This window comes from Contarinia nasturtii, unplaced genomic scaffold (genome assembly GCF_009176525.2).
Source record: "Contarinia nasturtii isolate CC-2019 unplaced genomic scaffold, AAFC_CNas_1.1 Cnas_scaffold_4311, whole genome shotgun sequence".
Lineage (NCBI taxonomy): Eukaryota > Metazoa > Arthropoda > Insecta > Diptera > Cecidomyiidae > Contarinia > Contarinia nasturtii.
Window position 1 is genome coordinate 2,410,082 of NW_022201606.1, and position 23,183 is coordinate 2,433,264.

Consider the following 23,183-nt stretch of genomic DNA (forward strand, 5'->3'; position numbering starts at 1 on the left):
CAGCTCTTTGCTTGTGATGTGATGTGATATTCATGTTATTTTATAATGTAATATTCATGTTACTTTCGCCTTGTGTGTCTTATATTTCCATACTAGAGAATTTTGTTTCTATTTTTCTGCAAAAATTTAATAGTTTTTTGGGCGACACGTGCTTTATTTCATCGAATAAAATTACCTTGAGAAATTTTATTGAATTTCAAATTTTTACTGCAAGAAACGAAAATCATACATTTTATCATCAGCATTCAGCAAAGCAAAGAAATCCCATCAACTAATCAAATGTTTGCAGAAATTTTAGTAAAAAATTCTATTGTACAAATATTTGAATATTTCTCAGACTCGCAAAAATTGTCTGACTGAATATTTCTCTGACTCGCATGGTCTGAAAATAATGAATGCAGAATGATACAAAATAGCAGTTCGTATAGTGACGTCAGTCAACTAGATTTTTTTAAACGATTCAAACTATTACGCCGCAATTATTTAACGTTGAATATAATACGTTTTGCATTATTTTCATTGTTACATCCTTCGGTTTGACGGTATCAAATTATTATTTCTTTATATTAAATTACTGAATCTAAGAATTTAATTAATGACCTGTTATTTTTCCTCTTCACACAAAATAAATTGTTTACAAAGAAACATAAACTTATTATTGAATTCAATTATGCGTAGTTTTCATGTAAAACTGGCAGTATGAACGGCATCATAGATAGCTATGTATGAAATAATTCAATGATGTTCCATCGTCATTCTTCTGTACATCGTGGAATAAACATTTGAACTTGAACCAGTCTGTTTTTCCAAAAACCAAAAAAAATGCGTTGGAAATTAATTAAATGGTTAATTTTTATCATTTGATTATATCGGTTGCCCTTTGATATCACGCAATTTGCACACCACAAAATCGGCGCACTGGCCACAATCATCTACGAAGAAATCAACTAGTATCAACGTTTCGGGAAAAAATGTCATTAAGCTGTGATATCGAAAATTAAATGCATTTTCATAGCAACCCGGACAAAAACTGTGGTTGGTTTTTTTACCATGGGCTGGCGGCTGTGGCATAGGAAATTTAATGATTTTATTCCGTAGAACTCGATCCCGCCACATAAAAAGGACTACTAGACATTTACATAAAATATCACTACGAAAAAAAACTTCATTAAACGTTCTTTCATTGGCTCACTATCACTGCGTTGTTATTTTTGGAGGACGTTGCCAACCACTGAATGGTTTTAGCCGAACACCATGCAAACACGCACACAAATCATAACGAAGATTTAATGATAGATTTTTTTTTTGTATCTGTGAGTCGTTTCGGTGCGACGTTTCATAATAAATTCAATAAAGCGACTGATACTTCTTATTACAAATTGACTTAATGACGTGGAAATTTCAGAGATAACTCGCTGCAGACACGATTTTGCTATCCATTCTCTTGCCAGAGATTGAATTTTAGTGCGGCAACAGCATCGGATGATATGCGTACCGTTTATACAACATGAAAAACACCTATAGTTTCATATGCACACGAGTCTACTTCTTATTAAATGAGCACTACGTTATAGTGTAATAAAAAACGTCCATAAATTACTTAATTTATAATCAGTTTTTCTTATTAGAACATTCTTGAGTTTTTTTCTCTGTACAATTTTGATTTCGCTTTGCTTCTAGCAGACAAAAAAAAAACGAGAGACTCGAATAATACATTTTAGAGGAAAATTTCCATTTAGTCATTCAATTTATGAAATTGCCATTTCCACGGCAATTTGAAGTTAAATTAAAATGAGCGTTTCTTGGTTGTCAACAGTTAGGTTAAATGCCGTTTTCCGTGTGAATTTAAAAAAATAAAAACAAATCACATTTGATTGTTGAGCGTTAACAATTGTGTTTTACGATTATTATTATGTTTCGTCCATCAGATATTGGAAGCACAATGACGCTTTTTTCGGATGAAAATGAGCAGAGAAAAGCATCATCATTCGGCAATTGTCATTAAGTAAATGTTATAAATGGTAGAATTCACCTTTAGTAAATACAGGATACATAAATTGCGAAAAAGAATGCGCTTATAAGATGTGTGTGTGTGTGTGTCGTTCAAAAAGCGAAATGCTCTAATTGAATTTTTCTTCTGTTTTATTTTGTTCAATTTTGTTGCCATTTAATTAAGGCGTACAAAGATTTTTAGACCATTTTCACCACAATACATAGAGGAAGAGTGAGCACATATACACATGTGAGCAATTGCAATGAGCATTGTGCTTGGAAAGTGTCGAAACGTACTCTCAATTCTTTTCGTACAATTATCCAATAAAATTTATCGACACTGAAAAGAATCATCCACATCTAAATTTGGCAGCAACCCTTGATGTGTGCATGAAATTCAAACCCGACAGAGAGACACTCACTTTAATTTACCAGCGAGTGTGAATTACTATGTGCCATTGTTGGTGATGACAATGAAACGGCTTCTAAACGTGTACAACATATCTCCCTTGCGCCACATGTAGTTCTTCGTCATTCATTTGCCGCGCGTCTTCTTCCATTTGACTTTGAATAGAAGAAAAGCGACAAAAAGAAAGTGGTAAAATGTTCGTAGCTAAATTCTTAATCTTCGATTCAAAGGTGAAACAGGGTGTAAGTATGAAATGAATCTAGTTTTTAACCCTCCTTTCGATTGCACATAAATTGCAGCAAAATTAGTGGAGCTTCTTATTCGATGACGACGACGACGACGATGTTCGACGCAACTTGGTGTGTATCGTTAAATGTTAATGCCCATTTATCTACCAGTCATTTATCAATACATTCATTGTTCAATAGCGTGAAATGGCATAAAAGAACCACCAGCAGTGAATGTGTGTGTGTATGGGAGAGAGCCGGTGTGTGCGATTATAGATTCGAACAGAGAGTTTGAATGAAAAGGGTATCATTGTGATTTGCGATTGGTTTTTATGCTTGACATTTTATGTGTGTGGTGCTTGCGAATTATGTGGCCATTGCTCACCACTTACAAATACACTTTATCTCTTTTTTTTTGTGTGGTACAATAGATTGTCACCGAATAATTTATCAAATGGCACCCACTTTATTGGCACACAATAAAATGCAGATACTAGACACCAACCATTAAAGGTCCATTTTTTTTCTACTCTTTATTCACTCTTGCGATCGAGTAATGCTCATTGATATTGCTGCAAATGATGTCACTTAATGCAGATACTAGTCCCAATGTGCGTGCGTCTCTCTCTCTCTCCCCCTCTCTCTCTCTGTGTGTGAGTGACTAAAATGAAATGTCAAGACGACATCAAATGTATCGATAACAATAGAACTACTATCAAATATGTTCTGCTGAAAACGATTTATATATTTTTTTCGTAATATCAACAAATTACCGGACATGTTCTGGGATGTTCGTTTGAATTGATCAATCAAAATATTGAAACTGTCGTAATGTAATCCTCGCTTATTTGTTTCACTCATTTTCGCTGTAAATGAAGATTGATTTTTCAGTGATTGTACGATTGTAAATTATCCCAGTTTAGCGAGTAAGAATTTATGAACTAAAATTTATACCGATACAATCTCAACTATAAAATGTTAATGCATGAATGATGCTCTATTTTATTGTCGTAATTAAGTACCGATTCTAGAGATAGAACGCTTCATATTTTACTTGGTAACATGTGCAAGCGTTACTGTTGTCAATTTTATTATTGTACTATATTGGGAAATATGTCCATTTAATAATGGAAACAATGATTTCCATTGCTGATTAGCTCGCTCCAATGCCATTGTTTTGCTTATGAATATCTCGTCATAAATTTATTTATTTTCATGTCAATCCGAATGACACATGATGTTTCGAATATGTTCGAGTTTGGGTATGATTTGAATCGAAAAGAAATTTGTATGGTTGTCATTCTGTATATATTTCTGGTGTCAATCGTGTTTTCGCTGTTTTAAGTTAAATTGACAAGTGATCAGCGTTTTAGCATAGAATGGAATCTGTTTTAGATTTTGTTAGCTTGTATCTTTAGAAATTGAAATACACATTTGCTGTCGCAAGCTTCTGAGTGAAAAATCATGTAAAATAGATGCGTCATCGGTGGTTGCTGGAAAAAGCAAATCATATACATGGTATTCAATCTGAAAAGCGTATAAACAGCACGGTGAACTCAAAGCGTTAAACGGCTATTAAAAAGCATAACATAAGCCCTCATAGTTTCCTGTTCGTTATATTCTGTGTATTTCTGAGTGTTCACTGCATTTGCGAGACAATGAATGACGCAAAAGTGAAAGAAAAGAAGCAAAACTGCTTTATCTCTACGAATTTCGCTTTAGTGGATAAAAATACAAACACTTGTCATTCTTTTGATCTGCGTAAATGGTGAAAGGATTCACAAAACATTTGTTGGCATCGCCACATTTCGATCCTCGAAGAATTCTGATTTTAAAATAAGCTCAAGGTTTCAATAGGGAAATAAAGTTTTCTTCTTTTTTTTCAAAATTAAAAATGCTTTTCATAATCTACTTTCACATTAATATTGAAAAGGTTGAGTACTGTGCAATTGCGTATACGGTTCAAAAAGAAAACAAAAATGTTGCTGTGAGCTGGGCTGTTGAAGCTGCTTATAAAATACAAATGTACACACTTTTTTCTTCTCGAACATGACATTATTTATGTAAAAGTGTTCCAACGAGTGAATCCAAAGCCTTGCAGACATTTTTTTTTCGCTGGAAAATTCATTGTGCCTGTAAAAACGTTGAATTAAAAGTAAACATAAAAGCTAGGCTTAGGCGGAGGTAATAAACGGCATGACGATGCAGTGCTAGGAAAAATGTCAACAATTTTTGTTTAATGTTTCAAGTGCAAACAGAATTCAACGATACACGTTTTGCACATAAAGTGTCGCCGCTTTGACTTTAGCCGATTTCAATTTAACAAAAGTGCCGAAAATGAAAAAAAAAAACTAAATAAATTTCACTTACATAAAGGCATGCAATGTGCGGGTAAAATCGTGGTCGTCCAATGATTTAATTTTAAATTCTCGTGTATGCGGTTTGAAATAGGCCAGATGTGTGTGTATGTGTATGTAATGGAGATGTGTACTTGGAAGAGTTTATTCCATCGTTAGTCGTCTTTATCATTTGTTTTTGTCAGTGACGTCATATATGAGAAAATGATGCGACGATCGATGTCTGGCTTCATTTTTTCTCTGTCGAAATGAACGAGTGTTTTTAATTAGAAAAATATGTCGTTTGCATGTGATGCGTGTTTCATTGGCTGGTGTGAGCGATTAGTCATTTTTTATTGGTCATCTGATACTGACTGAACCATTCATGTCACATATTGACCATGCATTTTCTACGCCAACGTTTTTTTCTTTGTCAGAGGCAAAAACATGGTACAGTCTAAAAAAAATTCTCGACACTTTATGGTTTTTTTGCAGATGCAGGCTGTGTCTCGAAATTGATTTATACCATCTATGCGTACAGTTTTTGATGCCATTGCAGAATAAAAGATTTTAATTTTCCCTTTAATCGTGTAAATGAGCGATTTACATTGTGAAGAGATTCAAACACATAATAATAACATACTATTACTGTCTAATTGATACTGTATTCCACTGATGTGTAATGCATTCGAAACTTGTTAAATGTTAATGGTGTAAACTACATCGTTTGAGGTAGATATTTCAAAAATTTTTAAAGCACTAAAGTGAACAAATGCATATTGTATTTCTAGATTCTAACATGGATATTACTCAGAAATTGTTTGTAATACAGAAATGCATACTTTTTTTTCCTGCCGCTTGAATGGAACTAAAATAACCCATTAGTAAGCTAAGCCATTATTTACCTTTGAGGAAGAGTTTCAGTATTAATTTTTCCTAGTACTGAAAATAGTTTGTAAAAGCGCGTCGAGTTTGCGATGTTTTCAATGGAACATAAAAATGAAGTATTAAAATAAAATGGAGAGAAAAATGCAATCACATAATAGCGAACGAGGAAAAAAAATTGTATACGTGATTCTTTGAGCGAATACAACGAAATAATATGGGGGTGATTGTAAAAAAAGGGCGAAGGAAGAAAATATGAGAAAAGAGCAACGAAAAGCTTTTGTGCTTGCGAATGAACGACAAGAATTATTATTTTTCCATTTGTAACATACTTTATGTTAGCAACAAATGTTAGACGAACGAACAAATGAACAAACTAAAAACTTTGCAATACGATTCGCATTAATTTTTACCTCACCAGCTCGACAACAACAATAACATCGAGAAAAAAAAACACACGGCAGCTCGTCGGATGCTTTCATTACGATAAAAATAATGAAATCGACATAACATAGAGAAAAAATTGTGCAGTTACATTCACTAGAACTTTTTAGCGGTTATGACACATTGCACACGAGCCATTCCAATTCACAAGCTCTTTCTTCTTTTCAGGTATTTTTTTTTGTGTTTTGATTATGAAAATGCATTTTTAGAGTGTTCGAATTGAATTAAATGAATAGTTGGCAGAATGGTGTGCATTCGTACGATTCAAAGTAATGAATTTCCTTTGTTTCGTTTTGCGTGCGTGTGCACTATGCAGTGTAGTACGTTGCATTGTGTGCATTTATTTGGTTTTCAATTAAATAATGGATTTTTCACCTGCATCCGAAGAGTGAACTGTACACGAGCGTTAATAATAGCATTTCCATTTTATTCCAGGCGACAATGCAAGCGTCAAACCTATTCAAGGATTCATTTGTGCGTTGACACTGCAACAAATCCAATAGAAAACATTACTTCGGAACAATAATAATGAACGAAACAAAAGAGGAAGAATTGAAAAGTGTTAAGTTCGGTGTGGTGATGGTGAAAAAATGCTAGTCATTTATCACTTATCTAACCACGGTCCTGCTCCATCATCATCATCAGCCACTTTACAGTAAATAACTGAAAAAGTTCTTGCTGGTTTGCTTGCCTAAGTGAATGTATCTAAAATCAACACATTCGTGCATTGTTTGTGTAACACACGAGGTTGACATGACAGAACACACATTGTTGTGTCATTGATAAATGATAAAAGTGTGTAATCAACAGTACAACTCAATGGAATGAATGAGCAACGGAGGGATGCAATAGTATCGGCATGGCATCGGATGCCCCATTCCAAACTGCTTGTTTCCACTTTTCAGTTTTAATTCAAAAGTTTTTTTAATCAAAACTAATGAACAACATTGTTGGGTAATACCCAATTTTCGTATGTGATATTGCTCATTTTCACCCAATATTCACTGTATTCCATTCAAATTAAACGGTTTGATTTATTTTCAATTCGTTTGTGGAAATCAATTTTGGTTATTGTTTCGAAAACAGCATTTGGTTGTCATTCCAATCAAATTTAAGCGTGTGAAAAACGATAACAAGTGCATTTGACACGAATGCAAAATGTACACGCAATTGCATGCGAGTCCTTTGTGCGCTTTCCACATGAATGCCAAAATCATTAGACGAAATCATCTGGCGAAATATTACGCCTATAAATTGTGACACCGCCGAAGAGAGAGAGAGAGAGAGAGAGAGAGGCATACATTTTTGTTTCGATGTGTTGCATCATTTGATTGCTTTCATACACATCTGAATGCATTAATTTTGCATATATCGTGCAATGATGATTTTGTGTGCAAATATATCAAATTTTGGGCGAGTATCATAATGCATTGCAAGCGTTGCTGTTCAGTGACACAATCAAAACAAAGGAATCATCGCATGCCGATATTCAGGCGCACAATAGTATGCGTTGTGTTAAAACAACTGGCTGATTTTAACTGAATCATTGTGAATGCTAAAATAAATTTCGAATGACGTGCCAATGTGTGTGCGCATATTTTTCGAAAAATAATAAACGATAGCCGAACAAGTGCATGTAACAGATTTACACAAAATAATTGAATTATGTGCACCAAACCAGCGATGATTCTGAAGTTTATTCGGTTTTTAATGTTTAACTTCGTTTCTATGGCAATTTGCACACAGAAATTATCTGTTTAATCACATTCGGTGAACAAATGAATTAAAGCAAATTGTCTCGATTTATAAAACGTTTGGCAAATGAACAAAAAGTTAAGTCAAGAACAAAAAACAGGTGCAGTTTTTGTCTTTTCCTCCTTAAGTTCGTCATGGCTAAAATACTTTCATAAACTGAAATGAAATCCTTTAAAAGTGTGTAAGATTCATCGGATTATCAGTGTGAATCAAACTGTCTACGAAAATTGAAGACGAAAAAAACGCCAGCAAAAGTACATGAATCAGGCACAAACGTGCAAGGAATGGAGATATAATTACTTGCAGATGAGTTAACAATGGCATTCAAATTCATTCGCATGGAAATGGAGAGATAAACGCCGCTTATTTGCAACGCACGCACAAATACAAACATAGCCACCGACACGAATAACGCTGATGACAATGTGATGCTATGAGATCCATTTTGGTGTGAGCAGAAAAAAAATGATACGATTTTATTATAATATAAATTCGTCATTTGCGTGGAATTAATGGCGTTGAATAGGTATTGCAAAAGACATGGTTATGCGTCGTGACAATGTAAAAAGCAACGGGAGCGTATAAAAACCTCAAAATATTTTTGCATTTTTAGCTTTGGTCGGTTGTTTGTTTTTCAAAATGAAAAACGAGGCTTATTTAGTAACGCTATGGTTCGTCCTTTGTTCCGTGTGAAATCGTGTGTGCCAAATATGCGCTTTTCTATTCCGCATCAATAAGAGAGTTTGGCAAAACTTTAGAATACATACACAATACGGATGTAATAACATCCATTGTCAATGAAGTTCCATTGATATTTCTCTTCGGGCGATGGGAATTCTTTCTTAGAATCGACTGCGATGAGTCATGTTCACAATCCACCACACTGACTGGCAAAAAGGAAATAATTAAATTTATGTACACGTCTGAAAAATTGTTACCGCAAAACTTTTCTTATGTATGATAAATGTCAACGTTCCGCAATCAATATCTCGCATACGTTCAACAAATTCTGTACCCAACTATGCTGAATGAGAAGTGGCAAAAGGTCAAAATCAGCAATCACGAAAAAAAGTGACTTGTTTGGATAAACTGTTATGAACATATTATGCTGTGCTTAAAATTCGCTCATGCATTGGCCATAATTGAATAGCTATCAACTGCAGAACCGCAAAATAGCTTGACATCATAAACCACAGCACACACACATTACTTGTCCCTCTCTCCTCTTCTCGCACCAAGTCTCTCTCTCTCCCTCTCTCGCTTTGTGTGTTTTTCCGTCTTTTTTTTACTTAACAGCGCATCTTTCTTCCGTTGCTCGATGAAAACGGATCGGAAATATAGCATTAATATGTGATGTATACGATAGCATGCTATACGTGTCATGTATGTTACTTGATATCCTTCGATCCATTTAAATGGAATGCCACAACCATCCTGATATGTAATGTGAAGAAAAGCTAATCGGCTGGAAGAAAACGTGAAAAGTCAACAAAATGCAACCGAGTACAATTTTTTCTCATTTTTTTATCGTTGAACTTTCGTTCAAAAAAAAAAATGAACAGAGGATGGTGCATTCAATTGGAAATCAAATTTGGAATTATTTGCACGCTTTTGTTTTGTAAAATTAAAATTTTATGCATTCCGAATGGAATTAACGATGCAAACACTTGACGTGCTACTTCAAATTTAATCAAAACTTATTTGGATTACAGTTAAAAATTATTGCAATTTTCTTGCAAATGCACAGAGTATGCCATATAACTTGAAATTGGAAAAAGTTATTAACTTTGGATTATTATCACTGTGTGGTTTCGTAACTGTAACACACATTAAACACAAATTTATCGTTTCATATTTATTTTACCTTTAAACGAGGAAACTCCCATGCATCCAATTTTATTATGTGGTCTGTGACTTCGTTTGACTCGTCACCCTATCACACCATTGACTTTTCGCTAGATTTCATTCGATCCGATTACCGATTTGCAGTATGATATCCTTGCTCGACGATACACAGGAAAATAAACTGGGTAATTGATTGTACAAGCGTGCAACATTCCCACATGCCACCTCCGCATTCACAAATACACATACACATGGACCATGATTCTCTGCAACGCTTCGTTGAGCAATCTTATTCCAGTGCATTTGAAATTAAATTGAAATACAAAGTAATATTAAATCTCGACATTGTGCATGTTTACGTATTGTGTGTACTTCGTAAGAAAAAAAAGTATAAAAATCATTCCCGCGTAAAAATGTTGAAAATATCTCAAATTGTATTCACGTATATAAAACTGTCGTTATATTGTCCTGAAAATAACGTTCATTTTTTTCTCTTCATAAAACTGTCAAAAACATAGTTTCATAAACCTTATTGCTGTAATTTCAATGGTGATGTCGCGACATTGGAACCAACGGCTATAGATTTCGTATTCCATTCCATTCACACACGTATTTTGGCTGGGGATGCAAAACATTCGAATTGTTTACAACGGTGTTGAATGTATTCTAAACGATGTGATGCGATAGGACAAAGCATTTCGATAAACTATCCTCATTCCAATTGGGAAATGCTGTAAAACCATTCAATAGCAACAAATCACATGTAAATTCCAAAAACTTATGGCATTGGCTTGTTTTGTGGATTAATGGCAAGCCTATGACGACAGACAATCGTGAACTTTCAACTTTTCGACAGAGAGAGAGAGAGTATCAGACGGTATGGCTTCGATGCAAATACTATCATTTTACATAGTATACCGTTGGGGCTCTGTTGATTGGAAATCCAAGAGGATATGAACAAAATGCAGAAGAATTTCATGTTGGGCCCAAATTTATGTGCATATAATTGTGGTGTGCGGTACACAGACACAAGCACAACGATCGCTTGCATTCAGCAAAAATATGGCCAACAGTAATAACGACTTTGTCGGTGGTAATTGTTTATTGTTGAACTCGGTCTGTGATTTATGCGGTTTTATTGTTGCTTGCCATAACAAACGTACACTTTGGAATTTCTTTTGCCGCTTGCAAAATGTGCGGAGTTTGGAATGTTGAAGCTTAACGCTTCTTTGCATCGCGGTTTCATCGCATGGAAAACTATTCCATGTGTAACAGTTGAAATTTTTGGCCACATGCAAATGCAAATTAAACAGTTTTCTATTCAAAAACGTGAGGAAACATTCTCAGGACATTGAAAAAAAAAACCACAAATATTTGCTTCAATTCAAGGATGCGTTGCTTTGTTGGCCATTCAATGCTTCTAAATAGAAGAGAAATATTTTTATTGAGGTATTTTTCATAAATGGAAAAAGATTTAAGGGACACGAAGGACACTTTTTTCGAGAGCATTCTTCAGATGGCCCAAGTGATAAGTGGAAGCACAAATTTAAGTAATAATCACACTAATGCTAGCTACCATTTTCTATTCGGTCCTGTACATTGAAACTTTTTTTTTATTTTGAATGACAATAAGCTGGAAAAGTTACGAAAAAAAACATATACAGAACATAGAAGGTATGTATGGTGTCATATTAAGGGGACACAAGCAAGTGAAATCCACTTCAAAAATAAATATGATAACAACGAATCATAAATTATCCACAGATACAAGATCTCTGTTGTTGACGTGGAAAATGTTTTAACACTGAAAAGGCGTGGTTGCTATTATATCGGAAAACAAGTGCCGAATGCACTTTCCACAATGGATGCCAACAGAATGCTAAATCATTCTATAACGACCAAAGTCTTCTAATGATGATGAAGAACGCCAATTATGTTGATGAAACGGTAAAGAAACCTTTGCAAAATTCAAACGCAACAAAAACCATAAAAAGCATTTGAATTTTAAGTTTAAATTGCAAAAGTTACATCTCACGACCTGGTTTCAAGTACTTGAATATATCATAGCTTAGTATGGAAGAGAACAAAAAAATAGATTTAAAATAGCTATTTTTATAAAACTTACCTTACCTACTTATGGGTTGGGCTGTCAGATTTTTTATGTCGATCCGGGCGAAATTCACTTTTTTCAACCAAAACAAAAATATTTGCCTCAGAAAATGTTATTTTTCGCTTTCCACAAAAACTACTTTATTTTTAATGCATGTTTAATAAATGGTGGAGTAAAATTCAATGTTTTGAATAAAAGAGATTTTTTTCTGTACGGCGTTGCACAGCATGCTGTGTGTTTTATTTAAACGATTTTCTTTTTTCTTAGAATTGAGTCGCTTTCGTGTTCTGGAATAAAGAAAATAAATTGCTTTTTTCTATAAATGAGAGACTGTGTGTTTTTCTCTTGAAACCTTTAATTTTTAGCACATTTTCTGAATTTTTTAACAACCAGAATAATCAAATACAATTTTTCTTGACACGAATATAGTGTTTGCATAGCACGTTACTTATTATTTTGCTTGATAAATTTAAATTGAATATCATCGAATTGGTCCCTGTGCACGTCGATTTGTTTAGTTTCCACCACGAATACGGGGAACCAAATGCATTTTTTTAACTTAAGGTTAAAGTTAGGGGGAGACACGAGCTCTAATACTGCAAATTTTCCCTATTTTTTTTAGAAAGCCTCAATTCATTGGCTACAAAGGCTAAAAGGTCATTGATTCCTTGGGTAATAGGTTCGTGTAGTTTTTGTATTTCAATAATCTTTTGCGCATTCTCCTCATTTTTTTTTTTGCAATTCTGCAACCATTTTTGTCAATTCAAGTAAATGATTTGCGATTGCACGTGAGTCTGTATCCTTGACTTTGGCCTCAACGTCTTCGATAGTATCAGATGGCTCGATTTTCAATGTGATAATACCACCACGGAGACGCAACACCAAATGTAGAGTACTCTCCTTTTGAATGTTATAGTCGCTTAATGTGCGACCGTCTTCGAGCTGCTTGCCAGCGAAGATCAATCGTTGTTGGTCTGGTGGAATTCCCTCCTTGTCTTTGATCTTGGCCTTAACATTTTCAATGGAATCGGATGGCTCAACTTCCAAAGTAATGGTTTTACCAGTCAATGTCTTCACAAAGATTTGCATATTGAATCTAAATTAAGGAGTGAATAGATGAAAAAGATTAAACAAAATCCACCAAAAGCCTTCCAAATGCTACTATGATATGCAAATATATTGCGATTTTGCAAACTCGATCAAGAAATTATGTGAAAATGAATTGATAATTCACTACGATATTGGAGTTATTTCCGAAAAATAACGAGAAAGAGAGAAAACTATGGTTGTTCGTGTGTTTCTCCTTACTGTGCACATACTCAGATGAATTGTTCTTTGTTTCAGATGGCAACAAACTCTCTATATGTGTGTGAACTGCTTCAGATGTTTTAAGTAAGTCACCATTGAATATTTTTTCAAATTTAATTAGGATAAAAAGATCAAAATGGCGTCCGAATGAGAAAAAAAAATTAACAAAACATGAAGAAAACAACAAATATTTCTTGAACGGTGTATAATCATAGATTTTTAGAGAATTCGCCTTGAATATAATTTGGAATTGAACGAAGAAAAAAGTTGCAAATGAACAAAGACGTCAGCCATATTAACAATTTTGTTCACACATATAATCATTTTACACTTTGAGCTGCGCTGACATATAAATAGCAACCCAACGAACAAATATGTAACGTTTTTAGGACATTTTAACGTTAAAAAATGTAACGCTTTAACCCATTTTTGTGGCAATTTTCGTGTCAAATGGAAGGTAGAATATAGGCATAATGTGAACCACTTTTTCGGCTTTTTCGTGTTGCGATACACAACAACATCTTCTGTGTGTTTCGATTGTTTCTCTTTTTGTTATTATATTCTAAGAAACTGTAGCGGCAATACAATGTAAACAAATGTAAATAACATAAACTCGTTGAGTTCATAATATCGTATTCATACGATTGATTTTAAGCAAATAAAATTTGAAAAACAAACCGGAAAAAAAAGAGGATGAAAATACAAATCTTACTCTCTTCTCTCTGTGTGTGTTTCGATTGTGCATGAATAAAAAAAAAAACATTGCGTAGGAATTTCAAGTGACTGTGAAATACATTTATAAATGTACCTTTTTTTAGATTTGTTTGATTTGATTTTAGTTTCAGAAACATTTTTTTATTTTTTTTATTTTTTTTATTTCATAATTCAAATTCGAATTTCGAATTCGAAACATGTTTGAATGTGTACGACATTTGACAGTTGGTAGCTGTGTGTATTGGTGTGTATCATATCGAAGCCGATTTTTCTGATTACATTCAAAATGTGCTTCGTAAACATTGCATCGTATCAATTAATTTCTTTGAACTAAATAGGGATTTTTTCGCATCAAAATATTTTGAAGTTATTGTTAAGAATAAGGTAAGTAATTATGGTTAAGTTGCCATTGTGTTGAAAAAAAAAAAACAAAATTCAGTGATTAATAAATGGAATTCTTGTACATGAGATTCATTTTTTGTTTATCGTCATTTTAGCAACGGTTTGGTGTGTTTGGAACGTAACTGTAGAAGTCACTCGATGTCAAATGGAAAGATTCACAGTCCGTTTTGTGACAGTCTTTGTTTTCATTTCAAAATAAAAAAAAACATTTTCATCGTTTTAATCAGGACACAGCGTTATATAGTATAAGAAGTTATTGATTTGAATTGTGATATGAGTGTGTTCTCATTTTTTGTTTGTAACAAATTGTGCTTTGCTTGTAAAAGGAATTCTTGAGAATTATGTGTGAGTGTTTATATTAGAGTATGAAACATTTTGTTTGTCGTCATTTTTGGCTAACATTTGTTCCAATGATTTTGTTTGTTCGATGTTAAACGGATAAATTCACTGTTGGTTTTGAGATTGTCTCTGTTGTTATTTCAAAATAAGAAAGCATTCATAAAATTGACGGTGAATATTCCAACAAAATTTTCATCTGCGGAATATTGGAAAACATTTCATCATTTGAATCAGAATACAGAGTGACATCGTTGAGGTAAGAAGTGATTAATTTGAATTGTGATATAAGTGATTGTCATTTAAATTGTGATCTCATTTTATTCGTAATCTATGCTTTTTTTGTTGCATTTTTTTTCTAAATTTGTGTCTATTTTTTATTTTCGAATAATTTGATCAGTTTTTTGAGAATGAACAGAATAAGACATGGATGACGACGAGCTCGATGATAATCAACCAGAAGAAAGCAAATACGTTGTAATAAAATGTGGACTTCAAACAATCCTGCGACAACAACATGAACGGATTGAAAGAGTTGGAGAAGTTGTGACCAAAATGCTATTCGAGCGCAGTGTTCAAATGACAGAAGTGGCAGCATTGGCATCACTTTCTATTCTTTTTATTTTGAATGAAGCACTTGATAATGACGATCGTGCATTTTTTTTGAAACCACATCCAAGCCTGTTCATTGCCGATTGTTTCAGAGCGGTATTAAACCAACACGTTAACAATATCAATAGTCAATATCGGATATTGCCCGAGTTTCGTTTCATGGTAGAAAGAAACAGTGAAGAACAGTTCCGATGGCCAGATGATGAAAAGTTGGGAAATGGTTTGAGATATTTTTATAAACAATATATCACAAACATTCAAACCAATACCAACACATGGTGTGAAAAACGACTTGAGAATTTTTTTCGAATGCGTTGTTGGTATCGCAATCGATTCCACAATGGCTCAAGATTTGATAACATCGACATCAGAAATGCCAAAGAGTTTTCATATCGATTTAAGAATTTAACAAATGGTAATAATGGTAATAATGTGGATCCACAACGCGTTGAAAAATTCAATATTTTAATGAGAGATTTGACTGAAATTGGATGGTCGGGAACAGTGAGTATGAAATTTTTCGCAAAATATCGTTGGTTTGAATCACTGTGGTTGTTCGGTCAAATGCAACGGCAAATAGAAGTGTATCACAGTCATGCCGAACAATGGAATACCATTCATGAAATGTTTCGTAACAATCCGAACTTTCAAGAGCCAACAATCAATCGACCACCAAAAATAAGCAGTTTTGCTCTTATACCATTATGCGACTACCATTTGAAAAACGTGCGATTGGACATTAAGGACTTGTATTATAAAATTGTAAACGAGCTTGATTTGGTGCCTTCTTTTCTCAATACGCAGACCAACCGGATGAATAAGAGAAATTTAAAGTACTACACCCAAACTGATCGATCAGGTCTATGGAATATGTTGTTCGATGTCGGTAAAATAAATAAATTGGGCAAATCGAAACCATTCCATCATCAGATTTTGACCGATAGTGTTTCAATATCCATAATGTACAAGAAACCACAGCAACAACAACGACCACAGCGACAACAACGACCACAGCAAACAACCCAAGCGAATCGGGGGCCGGAAAAACTCATTGGCAAGAAATACATCATTGGAATCGATCCGAATGAAAAATCGTGGTTAACTGTAGTGCGTCGCAACATTCAAAAAACACCTGATGAGCCGGCTGTTGAGGTAAGATATTTTGAAATGTAATTTGAAATGGTTTTGAATAGAAACTCATAGTTTTTTGTATCATTTTGCATTTTGAAGGAAAACATCATAATACCAAACCAGCGTTTTCATTGGGAAACTCAGCAGAAAAAACGAGACAAAGAAGCGAAAAAGTTGGCTGGATGGTTTGATATCGAAGAGAAGGAACATCTCAAAACCTACCCATATCGTTCACCATCACCACGTAATTCAACATGGAAATCATACATTGAATATCGCATTAAAATGTTACGAAAAGGAATGGCAGCTTATGCGACGCGTGAATATGCACGACTCGATTTAGACCATCACATTCGCTCGACCAGAGTAAATGATCAAATCGCCGTGCGTGTGACAAACAACAAACCGTCGTTGGTTCAATTTGGTGCTTGGGCGATGAAACCCGATCGACCGTTTGGAATAAAAAAGCGTAAAAGATGTCCGGGATCGCGTAAGTTTCGTGTGAGCATTAAGAAACTTGGACATTCAGAAGTTGAAATGCAAGATGAATGGGGAACATCACAAACATGCGCGAATTGTCAGGAACGTTTTCCAAGGCACACAAAAGATGATCGATTTAAAGTGTGCTACGATTGTAGAGCGAAAAAGATTGATGGCCTGCCAGATTCAGTCGCTGGACTGCCAGATATCATTGTGTCAACGGTCAACAGACGTGTTTTGAGAAGAAAACGTGCAATTATTAAGCGACAAATTATCGATGGCAATCGTGAGGCTGTGAACGAAAAAATTCGGACTGGGCGTTTAATGTCAAAGGTTAAAGTTACCTACAAAAATTGGCCATTAAATGTTGATGATGATGATGTTGTTCCACAAACAGTTACTTGGCACCGAGATATTGTTGCAGCAAAATGCATTATGCTCAAAGGTATGAATCAATTGGAAACAGAATATTCATTATTTAATGTATTTGCTTTAAATTACATAGGACTTTGCCGGATCTTTGATGTACCATTGCCAGTTTCATTGTTAAGACCGCCGGACTACAACAACAATGTCAACTAACAAACATCATCAATTAATCATACATTCAAAAAATTACATAAAATAAAATATTTTAACTATTATAGTTAGCTTAGCTAGACATGAACAGACTATATAAAGTCTTGTGGTCTAGTTGTACAATAGTACAACATTGTACGGAGGGGGAGTGCCCGTAGGTGAGTAAAGTTTTTAATTTAAAAAAAGTATTTTATACCCAGTTCAACTGATATTAATGGTTGTCTTTCCCTTTTTCCATGTTTTCACACCTGAATGTTCCACCATGCCAAACCTATGGAAATGACTGAAACTACACACGAATCTAACCCCGAAAACGACCGTCAATATGTGCTTCATAATGGATGCATTTGCCCTATCAATTGTTTGCTGGGAAAATATACAAATTCTGTATAGTGTCTCTGTATTGATTCTACAGAATACGTAAAATGTTAAAAATTCTACAGATTTTGTAAGTGTATTACTGTAAAAATTTTATGTGTGTTTGTTTCGAAGTAACAAATGAATAAAATTATCGAATGATTTTTTGTATTAAATTTAATTTAAAATCGTTGAAAATGCGGACTTCACTTACTTTTATGCTAATCGTTAATAGAATCAACTGTTTTTCAACACAATTTTCAAGAGAAAATAAACTTGCTAAAAAAATTTCTTCCTTTTGATACGCACTCGAAAAAAGACAAACTTCTAATAAACTCAAAGCAAACAGCAGCCATAGAGAAGAGTGCAGTTTGCCACATACCGTCACATACCATCTCTTTCTTTCACGTGCTGAACGATTTGCAAATGAATGGAGAAAATAAAAAAAGCACATGTAGAAGAGGTATATATAATAACCAACCGGCTAAGCCTATGAAGAGACAAAATGCGAATTCCCCTCATCTGTGCCATCTTGTATTCCATAGTTGAACTCAATTTAGTTACAATGAATTGAATCGAAAAAGAGAAAAAAAACAACAACAGTAACATGGCTACATAGATCTGTTGACCAGTGAGATACGTATAGCAATGGAATGAAAGAATGAAGAAAGCGTATATGTGTATGTATGCATCAGCACGCATAGATGTACAGCTCTGGGTGGCCGTGCTATTGTTGTTGTTTTTTCACTTTTTCATTTCAATGCTACAGAATTAAATTCAGTTTTTGCATCTAATTCACACTAAAATCAGATGGCGCTCATTAGCGAGATTCGCAAAAAAAAGTCTCCAATCTCATACAAATATACACCGGCTGATAATAACATAGGCCATATGCCTTTGACGACGATGAAAAAACGAACATCGAACACAGGTACGTTCATGTCTTCCTACCATTTTTCTTCTTTCTTTTTGTTCAATATCTTGAACAATAAAATAGATTTCCGAGCGAAAAAGAATGCACTTTGAACGAAGATCAATTTCACAATATTTGCAAAACATGGGCAACAAATGAAATTGCAAACATGAAAATGAGTCATTAGAACTCAGAACACAATTTGTTTTTTTCCAAGAATTGGGAATTTCAAAATGCTACGCAAAAACAAATGAAACTGCATAAATTACCTGCGTCGGCCATGATTACATTCATTTCTCTTTTTTTGATTATTTTTTCAATGCAACAAAAACTCGCATAAATCCGATCGATAAGGGCTGTTAATTGTTTTATTTGTTCGACTTCTAGTCTAATGGTGAGAACCTTGGGGTTACCCACGAACTCGATACTAGAAAAACTAGAACATATTAGAAAGATGTCAAATGTACATGTTATATGGCGTTTTACTAGAAATATTAGAAAAAATTAGCACATATTAGAATCCGTGGTTTCCCCCTCGGTGAGAACTGCTTTTATACTTGTTAAAATAGTAAAAATTATAGTTCAAGTTTTATTTCGAAACTATAGTTCGAATATTTATACCCCCTATAGGGGTAGATTTTGAACATGTGAAACATTTTATTCATCATAACTATTTCATATTAGTTTTCCTCTCTCATTTTCGAATAAATCAGTTGAATTTGGATATAATTTCAATCCGAAAAGTTCAAAAACAAGTTCAATAATAATGAAAATATTAAAGTGTTCCCTTCTATCTATGAATGTAAATGGCATAACAAAAACAATTGTTTTTAAGATACAAATTCATGCAAAAATGTTGGAAATTGCGCCATACGCTGCGTGCCATAGTCAATAATTGGTTTAGATACAATTATCTGTATTCAATAATCACTCAATAATGCTGGTATTCCACATGGACTGATAATAATGTAAAATTTGTTTGGTAAATATTTTGATGGTTATCTTAAATAAATGCAAAATTAGCTAAATAATTTCAATTATTTCACAAAAAATTCGTTAAATTTTCCGAAAATATTTTGAGATTTTTTTATAACAATAATACAATGTAACTAAATGGATAACGGATATATCAAGTGTAATGAATTGAAAAATAATAATTGGTGTAAAACTTTGTCGCATACAGGTTTGAACGCGACAGAACATATTTATGGCAAACAATAAATTGATTTTACTGGCAACGTCACGTGCTGTCGTTCTCGGGATAGTGCGGAGGATGCTATAAATATATGCTTTTAAATTGAATTTAAAAATTAAATTCTGCTTCATTAAAACAAATTTGAATAAATCGTTGGATGCTGCATGTCATCACTAATATGCAAAATAATTTGCATATGTGTTCGAAGCGATAATAATAAATTTAATTATGCGCCCACATTGGTTTTATGCTTAAAATTCACCATTTGAATCTCGCAACCATAAAACTTAAACTATAACAACGAATTGAGTTGCACTGTTATTGTGCTAGTTCTATGCCGTACTTTCAGGAAATATGTGTATTAAACAAAAAAATACGCAGTTTGATAAAAGCTAAGTTTATAAATTTTCATGTAAATACTCATTAAAAATTTGCTTCCGTGTTTGCATTGAGAGAAAGAGAGCGAGACAGATCTGTTAAATTTATGAAGAAAAAATAATTAAAGTAGCAGGCAGCTTTAGTTTGGTGTTTTATCGCTTTTGCTAGTGAATAAAGTATATGCGGTAAACGGAAGTGTCGCATTTTCACATCGTAAAGTTGTATGCAATACGGTTGATAAATTGAAAACGACTGATTGTTTAGTTGTAATGATAATTCAGCCGCAATTTATGTTTGGAGACTATTCGAATGTGAAAACTCATTTCGATGGATACAAATCAACTCGTGATGAGTTTCGAAATAGTATAGTTTGTGGCGATTATTTTTCGATACTACATTGTCTACAACAGTGCCGATTTGAAAATGAAAAAAACTTTGTTGAAAATGTGAGATAGACAATATGCAAACTAAAACTAGCGAGTTGAAATAACTAATTGGAACAACACCACATTTCATCATATTAAATATTTCTAATTAAAATACATGACAAAAACACATTCAAGTGGCATTCTATTGACAGATTATTAAAATGAGCATTTGGTTGACGTCTAATGCAACATTGCCCACTACCTCCATCACACACGCTAACTGACGCTACCTCACGCTCTGCAGTTGAAGACTTTGAACACTTTGTTTATCATTAAATTCGCTTTGGTAAAGGTTGACGTTAATCACATTGTTGGTCGCGAATTCGAGAAAAAGAGGTAAAAAAAAACTTAACTCGATACGTAAACCGCGTACCGCATCGAAATGTTCATCAGTGTACTCGTTACGTTTGCAAGCACAACAGTTAAAATTTATTTGGAATTCAGCGAAAACGAACTTTTTGAGAAAATGAAAGGAATCATTGCTATTGTAAGTAAAAAATAAACTTAATGCACTCAATTATTTTGTTTTACTCAATGATTGTTAAATTGAGTGAAACTGAATATTACCAATGATAATCTAGAGAATAAAAAGTGAATTGAGCAGATGTCGCGACGGACTTTGGATAGAAAGTGAAATAAATGCAAATTAAAAATCGTTTGGCATTACGTAATGAATGAATGCATGAATTGCACCAAAACAATAAATAATAATGAAAGATTAACGTGATTTCTTTTAAGTAAAAAATTATTTAAGTATGTATTCGAATGACAAGAAACAAACGTGTGAAGTATATGTATGAAACTTTGTAAAGGCCCTGATATTTACCATCTTAATTAACATAAATAAACGTTTTTCACGAATATTTGTGCCATGTGAGTTTTATTATAAATGGTATAATATTTTAAAAATGTTGCTTCGAAAAAGAGTTTCCTCGTGTCAGTTGCGACTTCGTCTTAAAATGTTGCGGTTTTATCTCAATTTTGATGTCATTTTTAATACTTCTTCAAAGTATTCTTGCATGCCATTAATTCTATATTGACCTTCAAATGTCGCTGTTGGTAGAAATCTCTTTTTGTTTATTCGAAATCGAACGTAAAAAAACTTTCAATCGATGTGTTGTTTGCCAAAAATTGACATTGTGTGTGACGTTGAAAATCTACAGCGCATTTTCGAACTTTTAAAACCAGTTTTGTTCATTACACGCGCATCTTCGTCATTTTATATTCAAAATAGGTAATATTTTATTCGTTTGCTGAATCATATGTTATCGATTTCATGTTGCTGTGATATCATTCGATTCTGGTTTTGAGTTCTCAATACATTTTAACTCCATCATAATTCATCAACAAAAATAAACTTTTATTGGATGTTGTTTTGAGACAAAATGTTTGAAATTTATGTTTGTCTGCCACATTGTATTTTTTACGTAGTTTTTGGTGATAAGCGCATCGCTTTCGTCAGCTGACGTTTCTCATTTAACATACAACGATGAAACAACTGGCACACCAGCCCCACCACCTCATCCATATGCCTTCAGCTACCAAGCTGGTCGCTTCAACGGACATGTAGATCGTACACACAGCGAAGTGTCAGATGGCAGTGGAGTCGTTCATGGAGCCTTCTCTTACATTGATCCCAGACAAGAAATTCGTTCCGTCGAATATAGTACGGCATTTTCCGTTTTAAAGACAAAAATTCATAGACAAATACTTACAAATGTATTTATATTCTGTTTAGCTGCCGACAAAGATGGTTTCCATCCAGTATTGAGCCATCCAAATGAAGTACCCCAACAATCTGAAGCTGTCAAACTGGCCACTCTCAGACATTTCGAACAATACAATAGAATTGCAGAACAAAATGCCAATGTGAGTTTCACTTTTTGGTTTCGATGTAAAAAATATTTATTATCTTTTTTTGCCGATAAAAAATGTTACACTATTAATTGATGTTTTTCCAAAAGGGCAATATAATTGTGCCATCGGATTCGGCGGCCGTTGCCAGAGCCAAACAAAGACATCAAACACTTTTCGAACAAATTGCACTTGAACATCAACGGCTCGGCGCAGAATTAGAAGCCAAACGGGCTCTTTTTGAATCGACCTCCGAAAAGGAATTTGAAGCTGAAGCGCAATATTCGATATGATCATTGACTTTCGCATTCCGTATATTCAATAAGATGCCATTCCAAAATTGTACATTGTAATATGAACAGGGTTTTTCATAGATACGAAATTTGTATCTAGATAAGATAAAGATTTTCAGTATTTCAAAAAATTAAAAAGATAAGATAAAGATAAGATATCTTGAATATCTATCTTTTCTTAAATCTATCTATTATTTTTA

General features: G+C 33.8%; 3 protein-coding genes across 3 annotated transcripts; 2 read left to right on the forward strand and 1 right to left on the reverse strand.

The window, feature by feature from the left end:
• Window positions 1–12,726: 12,726 nt before the first annotated feature.
• Window positions 12,727–13,092, reverse strand: LOC116350931 (ubiquitin-like). Its single transcript, XM_031782940.1, has one exon. It carries the CDS (start codon window positions 13,090–13,092, stop codon window positions 12,727–12,729), a length of 366 nt encoding a protein of 121 aa, XP_031638800.1.
• A 3,757-nt stretch (window positions 13,093–16,849) lies between these two features.
• On the forward strand, window positions 16,850–17,931 carry LOC116350750. The gene is made up of 2 exons (XM_031782662.1): window positions 16,850–17,431; window positions 17,492–17,931. The coding sequence occupies exons 1-2, from the start codon at window positions 16,942–16,944 to the stop codon at window positions 17,566–17,568; spliced, it is 567 nt and encodes a 188-aa protein (XP_031638522.1). The 5' UTR covers window positions 16,850–16,941; the 3' UTR covers window positions 17,569–17,931.
• Window positions 17,932–21,111: 3,180 nt separating this feature from the next.
• On the forward strand, window positions 21,112–23,084 carry LOC116350729. Its single transcript, XM_031782637.1, has 4 exons — window positions 21,112–21,323; window positions 22,268–22,502; window positions 22,575–22,705; window positions 22,801–23,084. Exons 1-4 carry the CDS (start codon window positions 21,219–21,221, stop codon window positions 22,981–22,983), a joined length of 654 nt encoding a protein of 217 aa, XP_031638497.1. The 5' UTR covers window positions 21,112–21,218; the 3' UTR covers window positions 22,984–23,084.
• The last annotated feature ends 99 nt before the right edge of the window (window positions 23,085–23,183 follow it).

Excerpts from the sequence above, each read along its gene's own strand:
- LOC116350931 (XM_031782940.1), bottom strand. The coding sequence starts at position 13,092 with ATGCAAATCTTTGTGAAGACATTGACTGGTAAAACCATTACTTTGGAA.
- LOC116350750 (XM_031782662.1), top strand. The coding sequence starts at position 16,942 with ATGAAACCCGATCGACCGTTTGGAATAAAAAAGCGTAAAAGATGTCCG. Across the intron at positions 17,432-17,491 it reads AAAATGCATTATGCTCAAAG|GACTTTGCCGGATCTTTGAT; the intron begins GTATGAATCAAT and ends TAAATTACATAG.
- LOC116350729 (XM_031782637.1), top strand. The coding sequence starts at position 21,219 with ATGTTCATCAGTGTACTCGTTACGTTTGCAAGCACAACAGTTAAAATT. Across the intron at positions 21,324-22,267 it reads TGAAAGGAATCATTGCTATT|TTTTTGGTGATAAGCGCATC; the intron begins GTAAGTAAAAAA and ends TTTTTTACGTAG. Across the intron at positions 22,503-22,574 it reads AATTCGTTCCGTCGAATATA|CTGCCGACAAAGATGGTTTC; the intron begins GTACGGCATTTT and ends TATTCTGTTTAG.